The sequence below is a fragment of the Pyxicephalus adspersus genome, chromosome 10, assembly GCF_032062135.1.
Source record: "Pyxicephalus adspersus chromosome 10, UCB_Pads_2.0, whole genome shotgun sequence".
In the NCBI taxonomy this organism is placed as follows: Eukaryota; Metazoa; Chordata; class Amphibia; order Anura; family Pyxicephalidae; genus Pyxicephalus; species Pyxicephalus adspersus.
In genome coordinates, this window is record NC_092867.1 from 37,682,664 (window position 1) to 37,692,928 (window position 10,265).

Sequence of the window (10,265 nt, forward strand, 5' to 3'; positions counted from 1 at the left end):
AGCTACAAAATTATGTGAATATTTGAAACCTTTATGAACAGGAGAACAGCTGGTGATGTGTCTAGTTTAAATTCCCAAACCACTAAAGGTCACATGTGGCCCACAAAACAACAGTTTGACATGCTTGTTTTAGGTGTTTTTTTTGTATATGTAGTGCAAAAATGTTATTTTTTAAAAGGAAATGTTACAAAATAAACAGGGGTCCGTGCATGCATATCTTTGATTCACATCCTTTGGTTTAAAACAACGAAGCAACCACAGACTACAGTAGGAAAGGATAATGAAATATATTTCTATTAATATAATAAATCATTTACAATAGAAAATATAATGGCATCAGTGACTAATAATGTCAGATCCCCAACTAAATACAAGACGCAAACACAATTAAAAGGCTATAAAAAGCCCTAAAAGGTGTTCTTTCTTATTAGAATATTTGAATGTAATAGAATAAAGGCTATTAAAGGTTATTTTATTGAAGAAGGAAAAGTATAAAAGTACTTTTTGTACTAGAGTATATTGTAAAATACTGATATTCCTTATTAATGGAGTTACAGAACCTACCATAGTAGGATTTATCCCAAACTTGCCCTCTCCATCCACAAGGCTGTATTGAATGAGAGCAAACCGCCCAGAGTCTGCATCAGTGGCTTTTATCTGTAAAACTGTAGAACCAAGCTGAATGTCTTCAAATACAGGTTTCTGGGAGGCAAGAGAAAAATGGTATTAGATGAAAAGACCAGAACACAGCTCATACAGCAGATCTATTTATGTACTGAGTAGCCAAGTAGGTTAGGTATCCATTTGTGTATTGCGGAGATGTAATTATACTGCAGGCCAGATTGTATCACAGCAGTCATATAATGAGAGCAAACCGCCCAGAGTCTGCATCAGTGGCTTTTATCTGTAAAACTGTAGAACCAAGCTGAATGTCTTCAAATACAGGTTTCTGGGAGGCAAGAGAAAAATGGTATTAGATGAAAAGACCAGAACACAGCTCATACAGCAGATCTATTTATGTACTGAGTAGCCAAGTAGGTTAGGTATCCATTTGTGTATTGCGGAGATGTAATTATACTGCAGGCCAGATTGTATCACAGCAGTCATATATTATTAAGTCAAGACCTCATGTATCTCTTGCTGCTCCGTGCCAATTAAGGAGGGAACATTAATAAATATCCAAAGCACTAAAAGCTATACACACAAATGCAGAATCCAGAAAATATTAGGATGTACAAAAAGAAGCTCAAAATCAGAAAACACAGAAATAAGGCAAAGGAAGCACCTGATTGTCTCCTCCATCAGTGACATCTTATTAGCTAGTGAGGCACCGGAGGAGTTCCCAGTGATGTTGGTGCATGAGGACTTTGCCGGCAGGGAGGGCGGGGCGGGAAATTCAAAATCCATTTGTATTGCATTCAATACAAAATAACTGTATTGAATGCAATACATTGGATTTATATGTGTAATTGTTTAAGCTGATTTTTGTGTTTTTCCTTTAATTTTATTAAAAGTTTTTATATTTTTTTACATGATTTTGAGTTTCAAACTTTATTATACTCATACTATTATATTATACTGTAAAATACATTTTCATGAAAAAAAAATGTACCGCTTTTAGACATATAAATCCGGAAAGAATTGTACCGCTAGGGACTAATAGAATTGTTCTGGCTCCAAGCATAGGTCCAAACATATTACATTTTAGGCTTAATATGTGCAATTAATAATGCATTCTGCACTTTTTTCATCCATGTGCTACCGATGCACAGCTGTATGACACAAAGGTTAGCAAATAAGATCTGATATGCCTTTTTGTAACTGCTAGTTATTTCTGGTGAAAAGAACACTAATAATCAGATAGATATCAATTAGTCATACTTTACAAAATAATGAAAGCTTGATATATCAACTCTTCTGTTTTGTTTTTTTCTAAGTAAACTTTTCACTCTGGGCTCCCCTGTGTCACAGGGGGTTATAAGGGCGTTAAGAGCAGCCACACCTAATTCACTGTGCTTATCAAAAACAAGTTAGATATGTGGAATAAATCAAATTTAGAAAAAATTGGATCCAACACCCTTTACCCACTCCTTTTTCTTGGATAATTTTTAAAAAAGATTGTTCAATATTTTTATAGTCAATCTAAACCAGACATCATTGTAAAAGCAAATCTGGGCAATGTATTACTAGTACAAAAAGGTATGTAAAACCCTACTTTTCCTAAAACTTTTCCTTTGCTGTCTGCCCGATAGTGAAGAAACAATGCAGATCGTTGAAGCTGCATTTATGCCAAAGTCAACGCTATCCTGCAACTCCTTTTTTGCTCCTATTCCTGTCCAAATGCATCCAACACAAGGAAATCCCAGACATATGCATACTGAAAAGCACACATCCTTCTATTCATGCATTGTGACAACAGTCACTGCTGGATGGTGCCTGAGCACAATGTCACCCTGGCAGAGGGCCAATGCCAAGCCCCACACTATGCAAATGTATTTAAAAGGCTATTCTGCCATATTGCGAAAAGTGCCTATTTGTCATCTTTGAAGCTAAATATAGAAACAACAGCTACTAGATTGGTTCCACTTGTTATCCTGTTCTTTTTGTATAGCCTTTAAATGTTTTTTTTTATAAAATGATTTGTTTACTAAAACATTTGAGCAGAGTTTTACTGACTTGCACTTACCATACATTTGACAGTATTGACCCTTTGCAACATTAAATTTTTTGAGACAATTGTGTATTGATAAAATAAACCACAAGCAGGTACGGTAGGTTGTGTTACACAGATGCTTCTTAAGGCTTTATATTTGTACTTTATTAGAAAAATACTTTCTAAACATTTGGAAACATTTGTAAAATGTAGCAACCTACTGACACCATTATATACTTCCTGCCCCACTTCTGAAAATATTTAAGTTAATACTACATCCTGTCATCACTTCTGCACTTTCTGTACCAGATAATTTGTTTTTTAGATGCTGTTTTATTTTTATCAGGTTTTATGGTAATCTTTGCAGAATGTTTCAAATACTCCTCTCAGCTCAAAAACAGCTTTTAAAACCTTTGTGAATAGAACTGAAAGAGATTTTATTACTTGTGAATCAAAAGTAGAACAAAAAAGAATATATCAAAGATACACTCCGCTGGCATTATGCATACTTTACTAAATTCTAACACATCAGCTGCTGTATTTTCCCATTAATTTTGCTTTTTAGCTTTTAAATTGTGCCTTAACAGAATTCTATAACTGTATCCAGTCAGTGTCATTTTAGTTACTTTTTTATGTTAGATTTTAAACAGTTTAATTTTTACTGTTCATTTACAGTCTTTGTGTTACAGAGAGAATTATTACTTGTTAAAGGATTTTCATAGCTCAGAAGTGAAAACACCACACTATACAAGTACATCAAATAAGAAATTTGACAGGCTTGAGAATGTTAAAAAGAAGCCTACAGCTCTACCTGTCATCTCAAAAGAATAATGCAAAAATGTTATGCAATATTGTTTTTATTTACGGTTTTCATTTTATTATTTAGCATGTATGTACACTGTACATTACCTTTAAGAAAAAAAGCATTCTTTCTCTTAAAAGATACATTTTAGGTACACCATGTTTGTATCCTCATAGTGTTGTGAGTGTGTGATCTCCTAATATCAGTCCTTATGACTTTCAGCAGCAGGCTGGTAATGAAGATATATAGGGGCTACAACCTTGGTGCTTTCCTTTACAAGTCAATGCCCCTATAGAAACATAGAGCTTTTCTAACCGTGCGTTTTATGGTATCAGTGCCTGGTCCCACGTTTTTAAGAAACTTGGCAGCAACATATACATACACTATACAATGGTCAATGTCATTATTTTACCTGATATGAAGACTGGCTAAAGATTGGATTATTGTCATTAATATCCACAATCTCAAGACAAACAGGAACCTCCGAAGATCTCCGTGGAGAGCCGTTATCTGATGCTCTGACAGTGAAGTTTAACCACTGTACTTGCTCATAATCCACAGTCCGGTTTGCAATAATTTTTCCTGTTCATACAAAAGTAGTAGGCCTCATGGTTAACAGCCACAATGCACAGAAACCAACATTGTAAAATACACAAAAAAGTAGAACAAAGCTTTATTATTTTTTACTGTGTTTTTACCTGCTGTGTTGTCCTCAAGTTGTACATATCCTTGTGGTACTAGGTTATGGAGAGAGTAGGTGATCTGACCATTAGGTCCCTTATCTGGGTCAACAGCAGATACTGACAACAGTGTGGTTCCTGGGGTGGCACCTTCAATTATTCTCTGAGAGAAAACAGTAACTCCAAATGGTCGGAATCTGGGAGTGTTGTCATTGACATCCAGAATATTCACGGTTAGCTTTGCTGTGAGTAATACAGAAACACACACTTATTTATTTTCCTATAAGAAAAAAAGTATTACCTACAAAAAAACCTAAATGAAAATGTTTTATAAAAAATACTATAAACAATGGAAAGTTTTTTTTAAAAAGAATCTATTCCAGTAAATAAAATGAGTACATTGAAATAAACAATTGACTAAAAAGTTTCAGAGCAATCTGTTCCTCTGAAATGGTGTTTGGTTCCAGCACTATCAAAGCCCATCTTTTACCCACTATCAAAGGTACAACTGTATTTGTAACTTTGCTGTGGAAGAGAACATTAAATGAACATCAGTAGCTGTGATCTTGGCATAGCTCTTATGTAGAATTTGGGTTCTCCGCAACATTTTCACAATCTATGATAAACCCACGAGACCCCCTTTTTCTTCAGGTGTGCTAGTTTCCTTCTACAATCTATTAAAAACTTACTAAAGGCAATCACCTAAATCATACCTTGTTTTCAAATGTGTTTTTGTGTGTTAAAGACACTTGATTTAAAACTAAACTTAAGTTAGTAAGTTAGTAAGGACTGCATTGAATGAGTCATCACACCCTTTGAAGTGCTGCAGTATATGTTTGTACTATAAAGGTAAGTGGTTAAATAAACCCTTGGTAGTACTTACTATTGCATTGTTCTTGAAGTTTAGATTCACTGAATCACTTACTAATATTTATAATAATTAGGCAGTAATAATAAATAGATCAAAAGAATGAAGGTCTGATTAAAACTGCAAAAATATTTAGTTCAAAGGTTTCATTTAAAGGTTCAAATAATATACCATCTGTAGTTTTTAGCACTATAGACAATGACAGATTTTTAAAGAACATTTTAATTTTTTTCAGTTGTAATTAAGCACTTCAGCTCTTTCTCGTATGTAAATGCCCTTTTTTGACCAGAGCACTCATGATAACAAGGGGGTTTTCTAACTTTGGCCCAATGTGAAAAATGTATACATTTTGGATAAACGCTCGGTAAATCTATAGAGTTATCTAAATCTAAATAAATTATAATCTAATCAATCTAAACTTAAACATTTTATTAGACATGGATAGAGACAGGAGACAAACCTACTGTAAGGAAATCTCACCACAAAATACATGTAAATACGGTTGTTTAAGGTAATGTCTTGGTTTTAATGATCTTATGTTTCTGCATTATCCAGTGTGTTTTTTCAGCATTTGCTGTGTCACTATCCCACCCCTTCATTTCAAATTAGTTTCCAAATTGAATCTTATCTCTTTTCATCCCATACCAACCAACCTGTTTTCTGTTTTTATTCTTCCACGGTCTGTTTTGTGTAGCATGTTTAACACAATTATTTCCTTTTTTCATATCTTCCTAGCTTGCACTTGTTGTTTTTATTCTTACTCCCTATTGTGAAGTTCCCAGTCTAATTTCACCATTGTTTAGTGGCTTGGTGCTTTGACTCATGTCTATGTTTGATTACCTTGGTGACCATTGCTCATTCTCTATCCTAGCTCCTTGCACTTCCCAATTTACTTTTTGTCTTGTTCTTGTCAAATATTTTGGTCCTTGATTTTTTTTTTTTTTATGTTGTATTTTGTCTGCATTTCTTTGTTATGTTTGCCCCTTTATCGTCTTCTCTCTTATGCCAGTTTAGTTACCAATCTTGTTCAGTATTCCACTTCCACAATCACTCCTTGGTTATTCTGCCGCATGTCTCTTGTGTACTACTTGTGCCCCTGTCCAAGGAAGAGCTATCAAGTGAAAGGTGTCCAGACATTTGTCACTGTAAGCCTGTGAAGTCTGAATGAAAGCCCTTTTCATCATTCACTTTTTAAGGAATGCTCAGGGGCTACACAATGAATGTGCTTATGGCACAATTCGAATCCAATTCCCAAGGGGCTCTGGTAATGACCAGGCACTTACATAGCCTACACTATAAAAAGAAGCATTCCCTCATCTTGTGACAATACATATTGCTCTTCTTTTACTCCAATCAACCTTTATCATTCATTTATGTGATATTTGGTGGTACCTAACAGAAAAGTATTTGAAAGTAGGACAGAACATATGCATATCATTTGTTTAATAACTGCACACAAAATACATTTATAACAAAAAACTATTTACCTTCATAATTCCAATAAATCACAAATATATAAACTGTAAACATCAAAAAAATCATTTCAAGGTAATAGAAGGAACTTACCATTGGGGACACTGACTGATCGTTCAACCACCTCACTTGCATTATCATAAACTGAGATAGCAATGTCATAAGTGGTTACAAGTTCTCTGTTCAAGGGAGATTTTACCATAACTGCTCCTGGAAATCACAATGCAAGAACAACAGTTACCAATAATTCTTCAGGATTTTAGAATTCCTTGCCTACACAAAATTGCTTTAAATGTTCTGAAATGCTTCAAATTGTAAATGTGGAGCATTGTATAATGTGAAGTTCTACTAAAATAACTGATGTAAATATCAATAAATATTTAGTATCGACATGTACATTATAAAAAAGACATTGCATCACTTTATTTGAACCCAGTTCCAGCCCTACACCAAACTCTAGTGTTCCCATGTTCAGTCTGCGTAGGCTTAACAACAACCAATAAAGGACATGCCTTGCCCTTTATGATGAACACGTTGAAATCCATGGCAGCAAAAATGACTATGAGAGTGCAACAGCAGTGAACAGTTATGATGATGATGAAGATGTAGGAAGACAATGCAGGAGTCAGACAGGAAAGGCTTTTACAGAGATAACACTCATCAAACCTTTAGAAGTGTGAGCAGTAAAGAAAAGAGAAGAGTCAGTTGGTTAGTAGCATGACAGCAGAAATTCAGAAGAAAGAGGAATATTAACAGAATAGGAGGAATAATTAGAGAAAAGTATCGGAGACGATTAGGGTAATTGTAAATTCATGCAGGAAAGGAGTGTAATGACTGGATATTCTAACTAGTAAGAGGAAGTAATAAGGAAAATGTGTATTTATTTATTGGATTCAAACAAAGTACCTGTTTTGAAGTCTATACCGAACGTTCCCTGCTGATTAGGCACAATAACATTGGTGTCATCTATGGCTACAATTTCAATGATGTAGTACTCCAGACGAGGGTTGAGGTCTCGGTCAATGGCAGTGACCTCAGCTACAATAGTCCCCACCTCAGCTGATTCCCAGACACTCACAGTCTGGATGGGATTGACAAACTCTGGTGGGCAGTCGTTAACATCGTCAATGAATATATTGACAGAGGCGCTTCCAGATAACGGGGTGGTGCCATGGTCTGTGGCAACTACTATCAGTCTGTAGGCATCTTTTTCTTCCCTGTCCACAGTAACATTGGCCACCCTAATGATACCTGTAGAGGAATCAATAAGGAACCTGTCTTGGGCACCACTTTCTATTCGATAGGTTAGTTGTTGGTTTGGCCCACTGTCTGCATCTGTTGCTGTAACCTGCACAACAGAAAACCCTGCAGGAATAAAATATTCTGTCAATACTTGTTTAAACCGCCATTTCCTTCAGGTTTGTCCTATATGATATTTTGAATTGAATTGATATTGATATATTTGAATTGCATACATATGACATGTTTTTATCATAACTCCAATACCTTGAAGCTCCCTATAAATCAGCACAAACAACAAATTGTACGTGTTCTGGTACTAAATCTAAAAGAATAAAAATAGATCATAAATAGATCCCACCAAAATATTTATTAGTAGGCTTGAACCAATGTGCCATAATATATTGGGATTGCAGAGAAGCTAGAGTCAAAACCTTCAGTTGGCTTAAAGAGAATCCATTATGTTATTGTATTCTATTTAGGTTTATATATTTTTTCTGATGTTTCATATCTGTTTATCTATATACAACCTTTGATTACAAATACATATTTGACATAGCAAAAAGTTCCCAGACCGCAATGGAATTGTTTTAGGGTGTTGTTTACTGTTTGCTTCGGCTTGTAAAACAGAAGTGTGCAGCACATTTATCGAGAACTTTAAAGTTTAAACACAGATTTTATTGGAAGCACTGACTGACACTTATTACAAGCTTCTAGCAGGCCTTTATAAACCTTTTAGAAAAGCGGAAGCTTACCCAAACTTTCTAGCAATTTGTTGCAGTACCAGACAGTACTTTCATTAAGAACTGGACTTACCATTCCCGTACTGTAATGAATGGTACTTTAAAAGTTGCAGCAAAACTTGCAGAAAGCTTTTAAACTTTTCTGTAATAGGCCATGCAAACAAAGCCTAAAGAGACAGTAAAACAGCTTACTTACCTACATTTGTAGGTTGGTAAGAAGACTGTAAAATATTACTCATACTTGAAAAAGGCACTTGATTTGAGAAACCTGGAAATCCTAATATTGACCGTCATTCCTGTAATAGCCAGATTAACAGCCAATGTCCAGTTTGTTCCCTGGGTTTGGAATTTATGTTAAATGCAGGTCATCGAGATCCAACTGACTATTACTTAGGAGTGCTTTAGCCTTCAGCAGCTGCTTTACCCTTAATGAGGTACATTTGAGCAGCAAGCAAAGCAGGTCAAATGCAGACTTATAGATGTGTGTATAGTTATTTAAACCCAAATGCTCTAGCTATTCAAATGCAAATGTGTAATTAGCAAATGTAGCATTTGAAAGGAATACCTTTGGGCATTTACCCATAATATTTTCCCAACAAGTTTCTTGAATTTAAATTCAGCCAGACTGCTTACTGTAATCTAATACAAATACTGAAGAACTGTAAATGGCACGTGTGATTATGTAGTCTTAAAGTGTATGTATTCCAGTTTTGGATATAGAACAAAAGGATTAGAAACCATGTCAAGATTTTTTGACATCTTAGCTGGGGAAAGGCCAAAAGTGATGCAAATCTAAAATTTCACAGGTATTAGTTAACTGTGTTGAGCAGGAATTCCCCTAATTTTGGAAAATATATTTTACTTCCTCTAGTGTGTCCATGATCAGAAGCAGTAGGCAAAAGAACTAGGTCTTTGCCCCCTAGGCCACTACCAATAGGATATGTTGGACTGTAGATTTGTAGATACTTTACCATTTATGCATAGATTTAAGTGAGACTTGCAGTATGTGGCACATGCTGGTCATTTTATAGTCATTTATAGTAATTTATGATTATTTTATAGCTATGTACTGCCTGGTTAGACCTGCAATCACAGCATTTAATTTCTTCTCTGATCTGTGATGTGAAATGATTAAATATTGAGAGCCACAAAGGTAATGTAAAAAACAATCTTTCACCATGCCCACTATAGCACCTTGGCACACTTGGTTATGTTTTCCATAAAGCTCAAAGGTTTTTTACCATTCCCATATCGGAAGCAAATGTGAGTCTTTCCATAAGACAGAAAAAAATTAATTGACAGGAGTTTTACCCTTCGCTGTTTTAAATATACAGTTAGGTCCAAAAAATATTTGGACAGAGACATTTTTTTTCTAATTTTGGTTCTGTACATTACTAAAATTAATTTTAAATGAAACAACTCAGATGCATTTAAACTTCAGACTTTCAGCTTTAATTCAGTGGGTTAAACAAAAAGATTGCATAAAAATGTGAGGAACTAAAACCTTTTTTTTTTACACAATCACTTCATTTCAGGGGCTCAAAAGTAATTGGACAAATGAAAAATCTGAAAAAAAATGTTCATTTCTAATACTTGGTTGAAAACTTGAAAAATACTTGGTTGAAGTCTTGAACTCATGGACATCACCAGATGCTGGGTTTCCTTCCTTTTTAATGCTCTGCCAGGTCTTTACTGCAGCAGCTTTCATTTGCTGTTTGTTTGTGGGCCTTTCTGTCCGAAGTCTTCAACAAGTGAAATGCATGATCAATTGGGTTCAGATCTGGTGACTGACTTTCAAGAATATTCC

General features: G+C 34.9%; 1 protein-coding gene across 1 annotated transcript in view; it reads right to left on the bottom strand.

The window, feature by feature from the left end:
- Positions 1-10,265, bottom strand: part of CDH23 (cadherin related 23) — a 190,322-nt gene that overhangs the window by 16,314 nt on the left and 163,743 nt on the right. Inside the window, exons 31-35 of the mRNA XM_072423981.1 lie at positions 7,383-7,841; positions 6,570-6,686; positions 4,154-4,378; positions 3,868-4,037; positions 565-702 (exon numbers count right to left, since the gene is read on the bottom strand). Coding sequence (XP_072280082.1) covers positions 565-702; positions 3,868-4,037; positions 4,154-4,378; positions 6,570-6,686; positions 7,383-7,841 — 1,109 coding nt within the window. The remainder of the gene's footprint in view (positions 1-564; positions 703-3,867; positions 4,038-4,153; positions 4,379-6,569; positions 6,687-7,382; positions 7,842-10,265) is intronic.